The 19,965-nt window shown below is 46.0% G+C and overlaps 1 protein-coding gene and 1 non-coding gene across 2 annotated transcripts in view; both read left to right on the forward strand.

Moving 5' to 3' along the window:
* Window positions 1-19,965, forward strand: part of LVRN (laeverin) — a 57,363-nt gene that overhangs the window by 30,344 nt on the left and 7,054 nt on the right. The window contains exons 8-17 of the mRNA XM_029054697.2: window positions 812-877; window positions 997-1,062; window positions 1,805-1,977; window positions 3,298-3,374; window positions 7,240-7,379; window positions 8,243-8,298; window positions 9,217-9,370; window positions 11,789-11,883; window positions 18,130-18,240; window positions 19,533-19,700. Of these exons, the coding sequence (XP_028910530.1) occupies window positions 812-877; window positions 997-1,062; window positions 1,805-1,977; window positions 3,298-3,374; window positions 7,240-7,379; window positions 8,243-8,298; window positions 9,217-9,370; window positions 11,789-11,883; window positions 18,130-18,240; window positions 19,533-19,700 (1,106 nt within the window). The remainder of the gene's footprint in view (window positions 1-811; window positions 878-996; window positions 1,063-1,804; window positions 1,978-3,297; window positions 3,375-7,239; window positions 7,380-8,242; window positions 8,299-9,216; window positions 9,371-11,788; window positions 11,884-18,129; window positions 18,241-19,532; window positions 19,701-19,965) is intronic.
* LOC114808473 lies at window positions 8,442-8,579 on the forward strand. Its single transcript, XR_003756321.1, has one exon. It is a non-coding gene; the product is annotated as a small nucleolar RNA SNORA7 (small nucleolar RNA).

A 19,965-nucleotide genomic window follows, 5' to 3' on the forward strand; every position in this document is an offset into this window, starting at 1 on the left:
AGAGGGAAAAAGAGCAAAGGCCTAGTGTTGAGCCTCAGGGGATGCTAACTGTTGGGTACTGGGTCAGGTGGGTAACCAGAGAGGGAAGAAAACCAGGGAAACATGATGGTTCTTAAGTTAAGGCCAGGTGGAGTTTCAAGGTGGTCAGCAGAGCCAGAGGCAGTGAAAGGTCCAGAAGCATGACCACGGAGAAGAGATTATTGGATCTGGCCATTGGGCCACCATCTTTGGGAGCGTGGTGTCAGTAGAGAGGTGAGCGTGAAAGCCAGTTTGTCAGGGCTCAAGAAGGACAATATTAGCAAGGAGATGAAGGCAGCCAGTTCCAAGAGTTTAGCCATGAGGTGGAGATGAGAAATGGGATGAGAAATCAATCAATGGCAGAGCACTATATTAAGCACTTGAGAGAGTACAGCAGAAGTAAAGCACACATTCCCTGCCCTGAAGTGAATAGGCGTCCCCGGGCAAGTTTAAGCGCTGAGGGGAAGGAGCCAGAGGAGAGAGATGCTGATAATATCAGAGAAGGCAGGCATAAGAGAGGGATAACAGTAGGTGAAAGGGGATAGGGACCAGGGCCAGGAAGTGGGTTACACTGGATTACAATGTATGGTGTTACTAAGTTATCTTTGAATAAAACAAATACATTCAGTTTCAGGGGAAAGCATATATGAATGTATTTCCTGTCTCTGTTTAATATTTAGTCAAAACAGAGGAGGCCAGAGAACTGATTTCAACAAATGGGTGGTCAGGATCTATGCCTGAATATTTAATTTTATTCCGATAATGTTTATCTTCACATATCCTTACATTTTAGGGAGCTTCTCTGGTCCGGATGCTCTCCAGCTTTTTGACTGAGAGACTGTTTATCAAAGCACTCAATGTGAGTTTAGAAAATTGCTTTTACCTGAACTTCCTTGCATGCTTTGAAAGTAACAATAAGTAAGAGCTTGATGACTTATCATTCATTTAATCTTAATTTTCGTTTTCATTTCTTTTCAGTCATACTTGAAAACATTTTCCTTCTCAAATGTTCAGCAAGATGATCTGTGGAATCATTTTCAAATGGTACATTTTATGATTTTCGTCTTCCGTTGCCGTCCGCATTACGGATCAGAGCATACACTGCGTTGTCCGTGAGCCCATAGCAAAGCCATTACTGGGTTAGACCTGTGGCCCATTCGGCCGAGCGAGGGTTCTGTCTCCAACTGTCAGCTCGTCGTGGGCAGGGAATGTGTCCGTTCACTGTTATATTGTACTCTCCCAAGCGCTTAGTACAGTGCTGTGCACAAAGTAAGCGCTCAGAATGAATGAATGCTAACAAGATGTTTGGAGGAACCGTGCAATGACTGCCCCCCCCCAAGTCATCATCCTCAGGATTGGGAATGCCCTATCTTAACGTCCCTAACGTTCCCCCTTAACAATCTCTGGTCGGTGAGTGTTTCCCGAACCCTCTTGAACAAAACGGTAGTAGAGACTGCCCTTTTCCTTCCCCCTCCAATCCCCTGGTCCAGTACAGAAGCTAGGGGAATTGGCCTGTATTTATGAAAAATCCCAACCAAATAAGAATATCAAAAACCAAGTCAGGACTCCTTTGGCTCAGGCAGGGTTAAACTGCCTCAGTCCAACATTTCCTACTCTGTCAGACCACTGGGCTGAGCTTCCAGAGACGGGTGATGTCCCATGTGACATGATGGGGGTGAGGAGCAGCGCAGCACATTTTGCTGAGTATATAAACCCGTGGGGAAGAGGCTGTCTGATAAAGGTTATTACAACTAATTAACAGACCTGTTTTTGTGACATTTTAAAGGCTGTAGATGAACAGAACGAAGTTCTCCTGCCAACATCAGTGAAAGGAATAATGGACCCTTGGACGTGCCAGCATGGATTACCCATTATAACCCTAGATGTATCCACTGGCACTGTCAAGCAGGAACCATTTTATACTGAAAAGCCCCAAAACCAGTCCATTCCCAACAACAAGTAGGTTGCTGTACTATCCTCTGCTTCAGTCAGCATTCTCTTTCCTTTCCTTTGGGGTTAAACTCTGCCAAATGGAAGCCAGGTTAAGGCATGAGTAAGAGCTGCCTTTAGCAACTGCCCGCTCTCCTAGAAAGGGCCGTTCTCTTGGGCACGGCGGTTTCGTGCGGCTGGAGTCAGAAGGGGGATTTTGAAACTTGGGCTCCTCTAGACCAACCTTCCCTTGACTCGGCTGCCAGCCCAAGGGGTTCGGGGGAGGACAGACCCCCTCCCACCCTGCAGAGCTCAGTGAGGGCCTAGTCAGGGACCAGCATCTAGGCGGCAAAGTTGAGTTCTTCCACCGAGATTCAGCATCCGATTACAGTCGGAAAGATTCTGGGGAACACGGCTCTGAAGATGGTTCGCTCTTCCTCGGGCTGCTTACCCTGGAAAATAAGCGGCGGGTATCACCAGCTCCCCTCCCAATAGGGAAGGGGGTCCCCAGGGCCTCCGGCCACATTTAGGGAAAAAGACAGAAGGTTCTTTGGTAAAGGAGGAGTAGGAAACTGACCTCTTCCCTAGGGCCTCTTCCGGAAGTGAGCCACAGTCTCCGGGAACAGTGGGAACAGGGTGGATTTTTTCATCTTGGAAAATATTTTGAACGTATCTGCAAGATCCCTTTCCTTTCCAAGACGCTCTGCTTCTCTGCGTCTCAGTAGGCCCTATTTCAGTTAGGCAGGTTCCTCTGCAGGGATAGGCCCTCTGGCTGCACATCTACCGCTGACAGCCTTTCAGGATTGAGCGAAGGCTATCTTTCTCATGTTTTGGACAGAGCCCTTAGCTAGCAGAAAAGTTCAAGGAAGTATGACAAGTGACAAGGCTGGGAGAAGGAGAAGTAGAAAGAAGGGGAGGATGAAAGGGTGAACCAGGTCGGAGAAAGCCAGGACTGGCCTGACTGAGGATATGACTGACATGAGTGTTGAGGCCAAGACCGGACTGCCTCCAAAATTCTTCCTAGAAGAACCCGGGAAGAGAAAGGGTGAGGGGAGGTGGGGGGAGGCAGGTTGAATGGCATAAGTTCCTCCAGTTTTGTCTGCCCCACAGCTCTAACTGGCTCGAAGCAGCTTCTCAGATACCAAGCCCCTGGGGCACCAATCCGCTAGGATTTGTCCCAGCATCCCAGTGGCTAGTCTGGCTTTGGCTGAGGCCCGAGGCAGCATTTCACAGAGTGTGGAAAGAGGAGCCTGTTCTCGCCATTGTTTTACAATCTGATTTTCTATCCGTTTAGAACTTCTTCTTTTGGTACGAGAATGAATTAAAATGTTCAATTTTCCCCCAATAAAGGAATACCTGGATTGTTCCTATTTCTTGGATAAAAAATGGAACTGTCCAGCCCTTAGTCTGGCTAGATGAAGGCAGCAGTAAGTAACCATTTTTCTTAAATGTTTTGTGTTATTATTGCGTAGACGGTGGCAGAAGCTTCACCGTTGATTTAGGTGTAACCTAGATTTGAGACACTTTCTAATCTAGAAATGAAGTCTATTATCAGTCTGGTTTGGTACATGTAACTTTAAGTCAAAAAGAGTTTCAATTGAAAAGCAATTTCCTATCCCCTCAGATCACCTCCAAATGAAGTCCTTCACGGTTAAAATTCACACCGTGTTGCTTAATCCTTGCTCCTGGGTTTTACAGAATGTTTTTTATTCTATTCCCTCACAACACACACTGAGCCATATACTTCCATCAGGCGCACCCTAGGATGTGAGTCCACGTCCTACGTCTGGCCTGGAAACGCCCTCCCTCCTCAAATCCGCCAAGCAATCACACTTCCCCCCTTCAAAGCCCTACTGAAGGCTCACCACCTCCAAGAGGCCTTCCCAGACTAATCCCCCCTTTTCCTCAGCTCCCCCTCCCCTCCACGTCGCCCCGACTCGCTCCCTTTGCTCTACTCCCCTCTCCCCGCCCCGCGGCACTTGTGTACATATCTACATACCTATAATTCTATTTATTTGTATCGATGCCTGTTTACTTGTTTTGATGTGTACGTATCTATCATTCTATTTATCTATATTGATGCCTGTTTACTCGTTTTGATGTCTGTCTCCCCCCTTCTAGATTGTAAGCCTGGTGTGGGCAGGGCTTGTCTCTCTTTATCGCTGAATCATACTTCCCAAGCGCTTAGTGCAGTGCTCTGCACACAGTAAGCGCTCAATAAATACGGAAGAATGGATATGAGGCTGCACTGTCGGAAGCTGGCTAAGGAACACTCTCCCTCCTCCCACTCCTTGAAGCAGGCTTGCAGCTTACGTGTGCTTCAGTCAGAGAATCGCTCCCTAGGTCCCCACAGTCCGTACTTTTGGCCTCCCCACTCTTCTCCTCCCCAGTATGCCTCTTCCAGCTGCGTTGGCAAGACATCAGAAGGGGGGAGCAGAGGCTGGCCGCTGCCCCCAGAGTTGAATCTCTGAGACAGAGTAGGCATTCGCTTTCCTGTTTCCTGCCATGTTCCCAAATGGCGCTAACTCTCTCTGCATAAGGATGCCACATAACATTCTTGTGCCATATGTGAAGGGTGGGAAGAGAAGGGCATGTCCCCTTCCTCCCCCGAAGTCCACTTGGCCTCCCCCTGTGGACTTAAGACAATCGACTCTCCTCCCGCAAGGGCGGAATTCAGCTCACTATGAAAAGTAGGAAAAATGCCTCTTCCGTTCAACCGAGGTTAATGAAAAAGCTCCCAGTTTAACAGTGAATCATTGTTTAACTAGTCTGCATCATTTAGCGGAGAAACATTCGTGAAAATCTACTCAAGTTCTGATACAGTCGCCATTTCTGCCTGAAAACCCGTGTTTTCATTATATGGTTTGTATAGAACAAGGTGGAAGAATAGGGGAATATAGTAACCATAATGTAGCATGGGGGACCATATAAGGAAAGTCACGTTGTTTCTTACCATCCTTGCGCTTTTCCCCATCCCAGTTTCCAGGTTTTCTCCCTAATAGACCCCTCTCGTTACCTGCCTACCCACTGCCCCTCCTACTGGCTTATCGAAATATCGTAGACCTACGTGCTCTTACTGGGACTTAGGTAAAGATCCGTAATTTTCAAACAGTTCTGAACTTGCTTTATTTTAGTAGTTTCCGTCTCTGAACAGAATCTTTTGCACTTGTAATAGTAGTCATAGTAATGTTGATTGAGCTCCCCGGATGCAGTACGCTGTCGACCTCTGAAACACTGCCTAAAGGTTTATTTTCTGAAGATAACGTTTGACCCTAACATATTGTACATACATTCCTTAAAAACTACACTTCCTCCAAGATAATCTCAATTATACAATTAGATGCAAACTGCCTAACATTTCATGAAAAAACAAAAAATGCTCCCTTCCTGTCTGGAAGTGATTAAGAAGGATTCCCCAGAGGCGAGGTCTTTGATAAATCGCTAAAGTTATTGAAATTACAGTTTTAGAATAAAGTGTCTGAACATAGTATTCATTGTAGAGCTCCTCCGATGGCACCGGATGAGTAAATTCATATTTCTTCCTTTAATTTGAAGTTCACAGGAGAAATTGTATTCCCAATTAATTAAATTCAGTAATGAGTACTTCTATAGCTCAAATATATCCTTTTGTCTGATCTAGAGTCTTCTCTTAACTTGTGTCTCAAAATGTCCGACTCATTCTTTCTTCTCTTTTACATTTGTCTGTAGAAGTAAATCATTTAAGTTATGAGTTGATTTGCATCCACGAAGCCTAAATACGCCCTGGTCGACTCTGTCGACCATCCCCTTCTCCTCAACACCTTATCCAACCTTGGCCTTCACGGACTCCGTCCTCTCCTGGTTCTCCTCTTATCTCGGTGGCCATTCATTCTCAGTCTCCTTCGCGGGCTCCTCCTCCCCCTCCCAACCCCTAACTGTAGCGGTTCCTCGAGGGTCAGTTCATGGTCCCCTTCTGTTCTCCATCTATACTCACTCCTCTGGTGAACTCATTTGCTCCCACGGCTTCGACTATCATCTCTGTGCAGATGATACCCAAATCTACATCTCCGCCCCTGTTCTGTCTCTCTCCCTCCAGGCTCGTATCTCCTCCTGCCTTCAGGACATCTCCACCTGGTGTCTGCCTACCACCTAAAACTCAACGTGTCTAACACTGAGCTCCTTATCTTCCCTCCCAAACCCCGTCCTCTCCCTGACTTTCCCGTCACTGTGGACGGCACTATCATCCCTCCTATCTCACAAGCCCAGGACCTCGGTGTCATCCTTGACTCCGCTCTCTCATTCACTCCAAACATCCAATCCGTCACCAAAACCTGCCGGTCTCACCTTCGCAACATCGCCGAGATCCGCCCTTTCCTCTCCATCCAAACCGCTACCTTGTTGGTACGATCTCTCATCGTATCCCGACTGCATTACTGCATCAGCCTCCTTTCTGATCTCCCATCCTCTTGTCTCTCCCCGCTTCAGTCTATACTTCCCTCCGCTGCCCGGATTATCTTTCTACAGAAACTCTCCGGGCTTGTCACCCCCATCCTCAAAAATCGCCAGTGGTTGCCTATCAACCATCGTAAGAAGCAAAAACTCCACACTCATCTCCATCACCTGGCCCCCTCCTACCTCACCTCCCTTCTCTCCTTCTACAGCCCCTCCCGTACACTCCGCTCCTCTGCCGCTGACCGCCTCGCTGTGCCTCGTTCTCGCCTGTCCCGCCGTCGACCCCCGGCCCACGTCCAACCTCTGGCCCGGAATGCCCTCCCTCCTCTCATCCGCCAAACTAGCTCACTTCTCCCCCTTCAAAGCCCTACTGAAAGCTCACCTCCTCCAGGAGGCCTTCCCAGACTGAGCCCCCCTTTTCCTCTGCTCCTCCTCCCCTCCCCATCGCCCCAACTCACTCCCTCTGCTCTACCCCCTTCCCTGCCCCACAGCGCCTGTGTATATATGTACATATTTATTATTCTATTTATTTTATTAATGATGTGTATACATCTATAATTCTATTTATTCATGCTGATGCTATTGATGCCCGTCTACTTGTTTTCTTTTGTTGTCTGTCTCCCCCCTTCTAGACTGTGAGCCCGTTGTTGGGTAGGGATTGTCTCTATCTGTTGCCGAATTGTACTTTCCAAACACTTAGTACAGTGCTCTGCACAGACTATGCACTCAGTAAATATGATTGAATGAATGAATGAACTTATGCTTTGGTACTAAGAAATGAGGAGATACTAAGAAATGGCCTTGGCAACTGATTTTTAAAAATTATGATTAAAAAAAAAATATCTAAATTTCCCTTTGCAGAAGTTTTTCCTGAAATGCAGACAACAGATTCAGAACATGACTGGGTGATTTTGAATCTGGACATGACTGGATACTACAGAGTTAATTATGATCAATTAGGATGGAAGAAATTGGCTCTGCTCTTGGAAAAAAATCCAAAGGTAAGACCTGCCAGCAGCCTGACCGTGGGACACGTTCTGATCTGGTTTCTGTTACGATGGCCCCATTTCCACTCTGGGATATTCTGAACGGACACTGCCTAGGTCTCTACACATTCTTCCCTCGTATTTGCCCCTTTGTCTCGCTAGAGGAACAATGATAATAATAATAATAATAATTATGGCACTTGTTGAGCGCTTACTATGTGCCAGGCACTGTTCTAAGCGCTGGGATAGATACAGGTTAATCAGGTTGGACACTGTCCCTGTCCCTCTTGAGGCTCACACTCTTAATCCTCATTTTACAGATGAGGCCCAGAGAAGTCAAGTGACTTACCCGAGGTCACACAGCAGACATGTGGCAGAGCCCAGATTAGAACCCAAGTCCTTCTGACTCCCAGGCCCGTTCTCTACCCACTAAACCACACTGCTTCTATCCAGGGGCTGGGGAAAGAGAAGAAGAAGGTGCAGGTCTACGGTGTCTCATAGTCTGGCAGCATTGACCCACATCCACACCAAGCTATTGGAGTCACCAGTGCCGCTCTGTTTCCCCAGCTGAGGGATGCTAAAGCACTTTAGAGCCCAAAGGAATTCCTGCAATATCACTCTAAAATTGAAGCGTATAAAGGTTAAATCTTAAAAAACAAAAGATTTTGCCATTTAACTTTCCATGTAGTGCATTTGAAAGAGCTTCTTAATATCATTTCTGATCATATTTCATTAGTAGGAGTTGATGCCCTAAGAGATCCTCTACTCACAGCAAACGGGCAGATGAAATAATTTCAGTGCAAAATGTATTTGAAGGAAAAGTCATTTCTCTTGACTGCGGCTTGATTCTAACTGTGCTTTCTAATTAATTCACGTAGGCTATTTCAGTTATTCAAAGGTTACAGTTACTGGAGGATGCCTTTACACTGAGTAGGTGAGTACAGCATCTTCTCATTCCATTATGGGAACTTTCTGCTGACTCCATAGGATTAGGGTGTAGATTTTTCAGGGATAAAAATGTGAAATTCTGGAAGAAATAATTCAGTTTTAAAAATGAAACGTGGCTAAAAATCATATCCCCTCTCACGGTCGCACCTGGAGAGTTTCCAGTACTCTATCAGTGTTGACTGTGGGAGGGAGGGTCAAGCAGAGGCATATCCATTCCGTTCCTAGCCTGGCCAGTGGCTAGCGAGTGGAAGGCCATCTGCTACAAGTCAAAACTCACCCGTGCTAGGCAGCAACGGCATGGATGGGAGAGGGTCGAGGGCGGAGACTCGAGTTTATTGCATGGAAGGAGGCGATGGTAAACCACTTTCGTATTTTTACCACGAAAACTCTATGGATACGCTACCAGAACGGTTGCAAATTGATGTGGGGTGTCCTGGGAGAGATGTGTCCATGGAGTCGTTATAGGTCGGAGATGACAGCATAAAACAAGACAAAGATCGTATTCAAATTTCAAAATTTCTGAGGTTTATGTTTACTTTTATTTTTAAGAGTCGCCTACCACTCCATGTGGATGACAAATGCTTCTTTGGTAATATTACTCCTTTCCAGAATTTGCAAAGGATGGCTCAATGATTTCTAAATTCCCCAACCAGGGCCATCTTTAGGCTGTCCCAGTTGCCCTCCTATTCAGCCCTGCCTTAGGGATGGCTCTTAAACACATTAAAGAATTCTGCTTATTTCAAGGTAGCAGGCTCAGTCCATCAATCCAAAATTTTGCCCCACAGTCCTAATTTTGTAAGGACGTTGTGCTCCTCGTTACTGCTACAAGCTCATATCTCACTTTCTCAATATTGGATTACTAAGAGCTATTCTTAACCAGGTCTTTTTCTTAAAAAAAAAATAGAGCCAATTACATCGAGATTGAAACTGCACTCGAATTAACCAAGTACCTTGCCAGTGAAGAAGATGTGGTGGTGTGGCATTCAACTCTGCTGTTCCTGGTAAACAGTGATTTTGAAAACCTTCAGAAAAGCTATGATCTCTATCCATTATTAGAGGTAAGTGCATTCTTTGTACCAAAACAAAATAAGGATTGTCCTCTCTTCTCCCGTGTTCTGTATACTAACCAGGATGTATATTTTGCTTTGCAGCTGGTTCCACGTGCACTGAGTCTTTTCCTGATCCTAAACTGTTATTCCTCAAGGAAAGACCAGGAAAACCTGGTTTTGATTGTGCTTTCCAAGTCACCCCCATCTTTCCTTAAACTTCCAGTGTAGTGGCTGTCTAAAATAGATTACCAAATTTGCCCAGGGGCTTGTGTAGACCTCATCAGAAGACCGTGCAATTGTAGTCATTCCTCGTTCTGGACCCACAGAGACACAGCCAAAATTTTCCTCGTATATGAGAATCGCAGCGAACTGACAAATACTTCTTACTCACAGCGGCCAAGCCCTTCTCGGAGGCCTCCTCTTTCATGTGTCATCCCCCGATTCCACTTTCCCCTCACTCCATCCCCTCAGCCACCTCACCACTCCGAGGCATTTATATTTGTAATTACTTCACTTATCTGTTTTATTCTTTTAACTATCGTATATCTGTCAAACTGTGTCTATTGACTTGTCTTCTCCATTAGACTGTAAATTATCTGAAGAGAAAGACGAGGTTTTAATCTTCTGTTTATTTCCCAAGCGCATAGGACTCAAGTAGTAACGCTCTGACAATTCTGTTGATGGTGGTGATGATGATGATGAGTTGTTCTGAATTAGAGTTCCAACTCCTTGGCTTTAGTATTTTTATTATTGGCTCTCACTTAGAAATCAGGTTGAGGATTTTCCAGTAACTCTTCTTATGAGCAGAGAGGAGGAGGGAAGCCCAGTCAGTAATTGCTTCCCTGGGTCCAGAAAGATTATTGACACACATTTGCTCTCTAGTCAACTTTCTTCAAACTGGGGGTGCCCTTCTGAGAATATTCCCGGAGAAATGTGGAGTTTCAAGTGGTTAAGAGACCCAGCGGAATTTTAAAAAATCAAAAAGGGCCAAGGAAAGTGATCAAACAGTAAGCACTCAATAAATATGATCGATCGATCGATCGATTGGCTGATCATGGCTTCCACACTTGGGCCTCTAGGGGAACGATTAGGGAAGCAGCACGGCCTAGTGGAAAGAGCATGGTCCTGGGAGTCAAAGGATCTGGGTTCTAAACCCGGTGCTGCCAGTTGCTTACTGTGTGGCCTTGGGCAAGAAACTTAACTTCTCCGTGCCTCGGTTTCCTCATCTGCAAAATAAGAACTAAATCCAACTCCTTCCTATTGAGACTGTAAGCTCTATATGGAACAGTGCTTGGCACCTCATAAGCATGGAAAAACTACCATTAAATAGAATGATCCAGGCAGATGTAAGAAGCTCCATTTGAAGGAGGACAACTTGGTTATGGGAGAAATGGAGAGAAGGGAAAGGACAGAGAGTGAGCTTGAATCCAGAAGAATGAGAGGCACAGTTGCAGACGAGTGGCCAGGATCATCTGAAGCTGTTTCAGTGTGAGGTCAGGGGGATGCAATAATAATAGTAATAATAATAATAATGGCATTTTTTAGCGCTTACTATGTGCCAGGCATTGTGCTAAGCGCTGGGGTGGATACAAGCTAATCGGGTTGGACACAGTCCATGTCTCACCTGGGGCTCACAGTCTCGTTCCCCATTTTCCGGATGAGGTAACTGAGGCCCAGAGAAGTGAAGTGACTTGCCAAGGTCACACAGCAGACAAGTGGCAGAGCCAGGATTAGACCCATGACCTTCTGACTCCCAGGCCCGTGCTCTACAGTAAACTCTCTTCACCTTCTCCGCTGTCCCCTCCAAGCCCCCCACTACCGCTCCTTTTACACTCCTATGAGCCGATGGAAACTGAAGGAGGGCCGAAGCGTGAGCAAGGAGGAGAGGCTGGGGATGGAAGCACTTGAAGTAAACGACTGTGGTAGGCTAGCCTTGGGTAGATGGAGTTCAAAATGGGACTAGGGTTATTCTAGTGGCAGGGTCATTTGGGGGGATGTGTACGGTCGAGCGCTTGTACAATCTGATCATTTAAAAATGGCTTATGTATTTAAAGACCGTCTGCCTCGAAGCTGCCATTTACTCAGCAGATCTCCAGCTGAGCCTCCCCCATCCAGACAACAAATGACTCCTTTATTTACTTACATAAAACTCTGGGCTTTATCCACCTGCCTCCTTAGTTTGGAAATTCCGTGGGGATTTGGTGACTCTATGGTAAAAGGACACCTGAAACTCGTCCTCATCATCAGTGATAAAGGGAGTATTTATTTAAGGACTTAAATGGTGAATCAATGACATTTCTTCAGATAAAGCTGTCAACCCCCCAGGAATCATGTCATAATTACAGCCTCTTTAGGTAAAGGAAAGGAAAAAGTAAATGCTTTCTTGGTCAATAAAAGTAACATGACATTTTCTCTTGTTGTTTATAGAAATATATTCTGAAAAGACTTGCGCCTGTATTCCACGTGTTTTCAGGTTACGTTAGTGACAATATCACAGCAATACAAGATGACATTTTTAGTCTGTAAGTATTTTCCAATATAGCTAATAATTGAATAAAGCGATAGCTTTCGTAGAAAAAAAAGTAGAATGGAAAATATTTGAACAAAAATAAATAGAACCTCGTTGATACCTCTGCTCGAGTTCCCCGCGTGCAGTTCTGACTTACTCTCTCGAGGAGGATTTTTCAGAAAGATACTACCCTCCAGAATGTAGTTCCCCCAAAAGCAGTGTGCTCTATATGACCGCTTTTCAAACCTTCCCCCACCCAGGGTGTTTCTTAGTGCCAATCTGAAAGAGCCAGCAAGCAGGGGTTCAGGTTTCATTTCCATTTCAATTTAAACGTGTGTGTGTGTGTGTGTGTGTGTGTGTGTGTGAAGGGGAGTGGAAAAAGTTAGGGGGAAGAGAAGAGAGAAAAGGAAGGGTGGGGAGTGATTTATTTTCAAGTCTTCAAATAATTCCCTGTCCTCACTTTTCCCAAAGTCTTTTCCGTACCCTGTAATTCTAACAGCCCAGCAAAGGAAGTAAAAGTCGCTGAAGATGTCAGACCCATTCCTCTTTTGTGTTTGCATCCGTTTTGAGTTACAATTTTGGGTTGGTGTGCCCAAGATTTTCAGCTGACAACCTATTTTTTCATCTCTCTCTCTCTCTCTCTCGCTCTCTCTCTTTCTCTTTTTCGTTCTTTATAGGACTATCCTGCACCTGGAGATTCTGCTTCTGTTTTCTTTCCTTCTGCTGCTGTTCAGTCTTTGGGCTTCCAATTAGACTATCCTGACTTGAAGGTGGGCTTTCTAGTAAACTCCTTCATTTATGGATGTTTCAGTACAGCTGGGCAAAACTGTGGCAAAAAGCAAAAACCTAGGGGAAACCCCAGTGCCGTGTTTAAGTTACTCTTCTTTCCCTGCTTCAAACGTTCTAGATTCTGGGCAGAAATCCTTTACATCTGGGGACGACTTCAGATGATTTCAGATGTGGAGTTATTTGACCCAAGCTCCAAACTCAAATCGGGATGCAGGGACTGCTGCCTCCAGCAATAAGGGTCACCAAATCTACTGATAACCATGACTTTTGGTTCATATGCTCCTCGGTGTTTCAGAGGAAAGAAGGTTATCCCATTTGCGAGTGCCTCATTGAGCACGGTGCTATACAGCCCCGAGAATGAAGCTCTTCTCTTTAGCACTTTTCCCCATGAGTGCCACTGGATTTTAATGTTGGTATTCCTTACAATGCTCTTGGTTTCCTTTAGTGTCTGGGGCATACAGCTGCTGTGTTCTGCACTGCGGTTACGCTTTGACAGAATAGGGTACGTCGTGATTTCAAAGCAAACCTCAAATAATGTTATAACGTAGGAGCTCTCTTCTGGGAAGGAAGAGGAATAAGTAGTCTAGCGTGCAAAGTCAGGCGCCACAAACGCAACCGTCCTAATAGTTTACGTCTTTAAATTCGATCTTAAATTAGATAGTCTGAAATGTCTGAACACAGGTGACCGTCCAATCAACACTGCAAAGCTATGAGGAGAATTTTTTGTGCATGTATATGTTACCATTTAATTGTTCAAATACCTCATATTATTCTCTTATTGTCTTATGATCTTTATGCTGCATATTTATTTTGTTATTTGATCATGAGCGGTAAGAGGCGTTAACTATGGCTTTTTTATCACTTAAAGATATGCTTATGTTGTTTGGGTCAATTTATTAATATGATTTTACATTATTTTCTATGGGAAACTATATTTCATTTAGCACCCTTTCACTTAACATTATGTTTTCATGGGATTGATTAAGATCACTCACCAGGCTGTACAAAATGAATTCAATACCGTGAGAAGCGGCGTGGCCTAGTGGAAAAAGCAGAGGCCTGGGAATCAGGGGACCTGGGTCTAATCCTGGGTCTGCCGGTGGCTTGCCGTGTGACCTTGGACAAGTCACTTAATTTCTCTGTGCCTCCATTTGCTCCACTGTAAAATGGGGATTCAATGTCTAGTCACCTTCCTACTTAAACGGTGAGCCCCATGGGGGACAGGGATTGGGTCTGACCTAATTAACTTGTACCTTCCCCAGTGCTTACAGCAGTGTTTGACACATAGTGAGCATTTAACAAATACCATAAATAAAAAAGTAGACATGGGCTCTGTCCTCCTGGAGCTTGTAATTTAAGCTTACATTTTAAGAAGAGACAATCAGTTATCCTGGATGTCTTAGTCATTTCTCTAGGACACATGCTCAGGGATGGTCTCACCATCCCTAACACTGCCATTCATTCATTCATTCATTCATTAGTATTTATTGAGCACTTACTATGTGCAGAGCACTGTACTAAGCGCTTGGAATGTATAAATCGGTAACAGAGACAGTCCCTGCCCTTTGACGGGCTTACGGTCTAATCGGGGGAGACAGACAAGAACAATGGCAATAAATAGAGTCGAGGGGAAGAACATCTCATTAAAACAATAGCTAATAAATAGAATCAAGGTGATGTACATCTCGTTGACAAAATAAATAGGGTAATGAAGATATATACAGTTGAGCGGATGGGTACAGTGCTGAGGGGATGGGACGCGAGAGGGGGAGGAGCAGAGGGAAAGGGGGGATCAAACCAAAGGGCCAGTCTACTTGTCATTTGTCTGCTTAAAGGCAGGAGACTAGACCAAATGACCTCTCAAGGGGCCTTCTAGACAACTGAACAAACCTGAAATAGTGTTTGTTGCTCTGCATAAGAAAAGAGGTCACTACATTCAAGAAGGAAATGAATGCAGAAGGAATTGTGCGAGATAATAATAATAATAATAATAATGTTGGTATTTGTTAAGCGCTTACTATGTGCAGAGCACTGTTCTAAGCGCTGGGAGAGATACAGGGTAATCAGGTCGTCCCACGTGAGGCTCACAGTGAATCCCCATTTTACAGATGAGGTAACTGAGGCCCGGAGAAGTTAAGTGACTCGCCCACAGTCACGCAGCTGACAAGTGGCAGAGCCGGGAGTCGAACCCATGACCTCTGACTCCGAAGCCCAGGCTCTTTCCACTGAGCCACGCTGCTTCCCCAGCAGACAGATGTCTGTCAGTGGAAATTGTCACAGGTTTCCCAAGGAATCAGAGAAGGCTCCATGGAGAAAATGGGATTTTAGCGTCGTTAGGATGAAAAACGAAGAGGCCTTTGAAAACTGAAGTCAATCAATCAATCGATCAGTAGTATTTATTGAGTGCTTACTGTGTGCAGAGCACTGTACTAAGCACTGGGGAGAGTACAATGCAACTCACTGCCACGCAGAGGTAGAGAAGATGTTCAGATATTTTAGGAAAGTTACTGAAGATCAGTGTAATTTTTTGGGGGGGGTCAAGTATTAATAGTGAGTTCCCTCAGAGTGGCCAGCACTGTGCCAAGTAATTGGGATATGCTGAAGAATGCACATAACTCCTTATTCCAGTCTCTTATCTGTTCATATAATGAACCTTAATCTTTCCCCTGATGTGTACAGTGGAGGATGTCCTTCATGGGGCAGGCAGAAGATTCACTTTCTCCCCTGCCCATGTACAGTAACTCATAATTAATAATCATAATAATGATGGTATTTGTTAAGTGCCTACTATGTGCCACGCACTGTTCTAAGCACCGGGGGGTGGGGGGCAATACAAGGTAATCAGGTTGTCCCACCTGAGGCTCACAGTCTTCATCCCCATTTTACAGATGAGGGAACTGAGGCACAGAGAAATCAAGTGACTTGCCCAAGGTCACGCAGCAGACAGGTGGCAGAGTCGGGATTAGAACCCATGACCTCTGACCTCCGAGCCCGGGCTCTTTCCACTGAACCACGCTGCTTTTTAATTGCTTGCCTCTGGCAGTACGCAACACAACTGAATAATAATAATAATGATGGTGATGGTATTTGTTAAGCACTTAGTAAGTGCCAGGTACTGTAATAGTAATAATGTTGGTATTTGTTAAGCGCTTACTATGTGCAGAGCACTGTTCTAAGCGCTGGGGTAGATACAAGGTCATCGGGTTATCCCACGTGAGGCTCACGGTCTTCATCCCCATTTTGCAGGTGAGGGAACTGAGGCACAGAGAAGTGAAGCGACTTGCCCACAGTCACACAGCTGACAGGTGGCAGAGTGGGGATTCGAACCCATGACCTATGACTCCCAGGCCCGGCTCTTTCCACTAAGCCACGCTGCTTACTAAGCGCTGGGGTGGATACAAGCAAATCAAGTTGGACACGGTCCCTGTCATTCGTTCATTCGTATTTCTTCAGCGCTTTCCTTGTGCAGAGCACTGTACTAAGCGCTTGGGAGAGGACAGTGCAACAATAAACAGGCACATTCCCTGCTCACAACGAGGGCTCACAGTCTCAATCTCAATTTTGCAGTGAGGCTGTGAGGCAGGACAGCTGGTGAGATTCTACCACTTATGCATGCAGTAGGTCACCTCTTGACTCTCTAATACTACTACTAATAACGATAATAATTATGGTATTTGTTAAGTGCTTACTATTTGCCAGCTGCTGAACTAAGTGCTGGGACGGATACAAGCGAATCGGGTTGGACACAGGCCCTGTCCCACGTGGGGCTCACGGTCTCGATCAAAGCGGTATTTGTTAAGCGCTTACTACGTGCCAGGCTCCGTACTTAGCTCTGGGGTAGACACGAGGTTGGACACAGTCCCCCATGGGGCTCGCGGGCTTAATCTCCATTTTACAGATGAGGTGACTGAGGCCCAGAGAAGTGAAGTGACTTGCCCAAGGTCACCCAGCAGGCATGCGACCGAGCCGGAATTAGAGCCCCCAGGCCAGCGCTCTCTCTCTCTCCGCTAAGCCATGCTGCTTCTCTCTGCTCAGGACTCTGAGTCCCCAGTTTCCGGAGCATTCAAGGCCTCCCCACCGCGACTCTCCAAGCCCTTCTCCCTTTCTAGAGATCCAGCCTGGTTTGCTCTCTCCCCTTGGGTCTAGAGGCCTGCGGCCCCCTGGAATGATTCTCTGGAATTGTCCCAGATTCTAGAGACCCTTGGAATCTCAGTTAGGTCTGGTGAACCCATCCTTCCTCTCCTAGGGATCCAGGGTCTCCAAAGCGGCCCAAACCATCGAGTTAGCTAGAACACGCCCTAAGGCACCCCAAAACTTGGGCGTGCCAGCCCCGGGTCACAGTGAAGCAGATTTATGGTTGGAATTCGTCATTCATTCAATCGTGTTTATCGAGCGCTTACTGTGTGCAGAGTACTGTACTAAACGCTCGGGAGAGTACAATATAACATTAAACAGACACATTCCCTGGCCACGGTAAACTTACCGTCGTAATAAAGAGCCCGCAGCTTCCAAGAATCTGTGTGCTCCTTCGGTCCCTGAATTACGCTTCTCTTAACCTCTCTAGGGTCCGTGGGACTCTTCTCCCTGGACATACACATAAAGACTACCTTTGGAAATCAATCAATCAGTGGTATTTAAGTGAGTGCTTACTGGGTGCAGGACACTGTACTAAGCGCTTGGAGACAGTACAACGCAACAGAGTTCATTAGACGTGTTCCCTGTCCCACAGGAATTCACAGCCTAGATGGGGAGACGGGCATTAATATCAGTGAATAAATGATGGATAGGTTTGGGAGTGCTGCGGGGTTGAGGGTGGGGAGGTGAATGCTAAATGCCGAAAGATCGAGCGCGTAGATGAAAAGCTGCCAATAGCAGAGATTTTGAGTCCATTGGCATTCATGAGCCCCCATATGGGACAGGACCTATATCTGATCTCGCATCTATGCCAGCGCTCGGCACAGTGTTTAGCAGAGGACTTAACAAATACCATCACTATGATCCTAATGCCAGTCCTGAGAGAAGCTCTCCGTAGCTATTTCTCACAAACTCTCAGTGTGTTGTTTCTTTTTCCCAAATGTATAATTTTTCTTTCCTCTTGAACCTGATGAGAAGCAGCGGGGCCTAGTGGATACAGCACGGACCTGGGAGTTAGAAGGACCTGGGTTCTGATCCCAGCTTAACTTAACTTCTCTGGGCCTCAGTTCCCTCATCTGTAAAATGAGGATTAAGAGTGTGAGCCCCTTCTGAGACAGGGACTGTGTCCAACCTGATTAGCTTGCGTCTACCCCAGCGTTTAGAACAGTGCTTGGCACATTATCAACTTAAGTACCATAATTGTTATTATTAATTATTACATTATTGGAGGAATGCTTTCTTGAAATATCCAACCGTCATTAAAGTCACATTCTTGGCTTACGAAACAGTTGAATTACGTAAACTGATATTTTTATTCATTGGCTTTTCCTTCAAGACTGTCACTACAAAAAGTCTTTGAAATAGCATGTTGGTTGGGCCTCGAAGATTGTCTACAACTGTCAAGGGAATTTTTCACCAAGTGGATGAACTCCCCTGAGAAAAGCAAGTAAGAGTACTAATGCAATGTCTTCCTACATGAGTGGTTCTGCAACTCTTGCATCTTATGACTCCTTTGGCCTCCACGCCTCTTTCCCCTTTATGGCCTACCCTCTTTCCAGTGTATTCCGCTTCACCCTCTTCCATAATTCTCCCATTCCTGGAACTTAGCCATTCCGCTCTCTCTCCTGGTTAAGTACGACCCTCTCCGATAGTAGCTCGTATTCACTTCTCTCAGGCTAGGTCTACGCAGTCCTCTGGTCAAGGCACTTTGAAAACGACAAAAAAGAATCTGAACGAATACTAGCCGCTGATTATTGGTGGGCTCGGCTTTTGCAGACGGCTAAAGAAAGGGGAATTGGTAAACTAGGATTTTTCTAAGGTGGGGCTAGCGGAGATACAAGCAGTAAGTTTGTGGAGGGGGTTTTCTTGTGCGTACCTCCTTATTGTTTTAGAAGGGTAATAATAAAGATGATGATGGTATTTGTTAAGCGCTGCCAAGCACTGTTCTAAGCGCTGGGGTAGATACAAGATAATCGGGTTATCCCACGTGGGGCTCACAGTCTTAATCCCCGTTTTACAGATGAGGCCACTGAGGCCCAGAGAAATTAAGCGGCTTTCCCAAGGTCACACAACAGACAAGTGATTAGAACCCATGTCCTCTGATTCCCAAGCCCGCGTTCTTTCCACTAAGCCACGCTGCTTGCAGATGATATCCCAGCGTATTTGCAGCTCTGCCATTCCTTCTCGTGCCTTGATTCTATTTGTTGCCATTGTTCTCGTCTGTCCGTCTCCCCCGATTAGACCGTGAGCCCGTCAAAGGGCAGGGACCGTCTCTATCTGTTGCCGATTTGTACATTCCAAGCGCTTAGTACAGTGCTCTGCACGTAGTAAGCGCTCAATAAATACTATCGAATGAATGACTGAATGCCCTGTCATTGACCCTCCTGGACTCTTTATACCGCCCTGAGCCCACCTATGCCAGCAGTAGGAAAGGATGACAAGGGTAGAGGAGTGAACAGTGCCAACGAACGCCTTGCCAATCAAGTTGATGTGGTGACGTCACTGGGTCACTGCCCACTCCACTTTACTTTGGGCTGCCTAGGCCTAGTACAAGAATCACCACTTCTTCATTTCTGCAAACTTTACACCTGACCGTATCATCTACTTCAACGGCATCGGGGTCATCGATGATGCCCAAACTTTTCATCCCCCAGTTTTCTGAGCATTTCGCAGCTCGCTGTACCGTATCGGCCTGTCTTCATTCTAGAAATAAACACCACTGCATATTGTATCTTGCAGGATATTTTTTCCCATTAGTACTCCCATATTCTGTCATGGTATTGCCATGGGAAACTATAGACATTGGGAGTTTTTGTGGAATATGTATACTAGCAGTACAATGGAAGAAGAACAAAATCTACTACTCTCTGCCCTGAGCTGCAGTAGAGAACCCTGGATACTTAACAGGTGATTATGGACATTTTACGTATGGGTGCATTGGGAGCTTATTCATATTTCCAGTGGTTGCCTATCAACCTCCGCACAGAACGAAAACTTCTCACTCTAGGCTTCGAGGCTCTCCATCACCTTGCCCCCTCCTACCTCTCCTCCCTTCTCTCTTTCCACCGCCCTCCCCGCACGCTCCGCTCCTCCGCCGCCCACCTCCTCACCGTCCCCCGTTCTCGCCTATCCCGCCGTCGACCCCCGGGCCACGTCCTCCCGCGGTCCCGGA

Source organism: Ornithorhynchus anatinus, chromosome X5 (assembly GCF_004115215.2).
Source record: "Ornithorhynchus anatinus isolate Pmale09 chromosome X5, mOrnAna1.pri.v4, whole genome shotgun sequence".
In the NCBI taxonomy this organism is placed as follows: Eukaryota; Metazoa; Chordata; class Mammalia; order Monotremata; family Ornithorhynchidae; genus Ornithorhynchus; species Ornithorhynchus anatinus.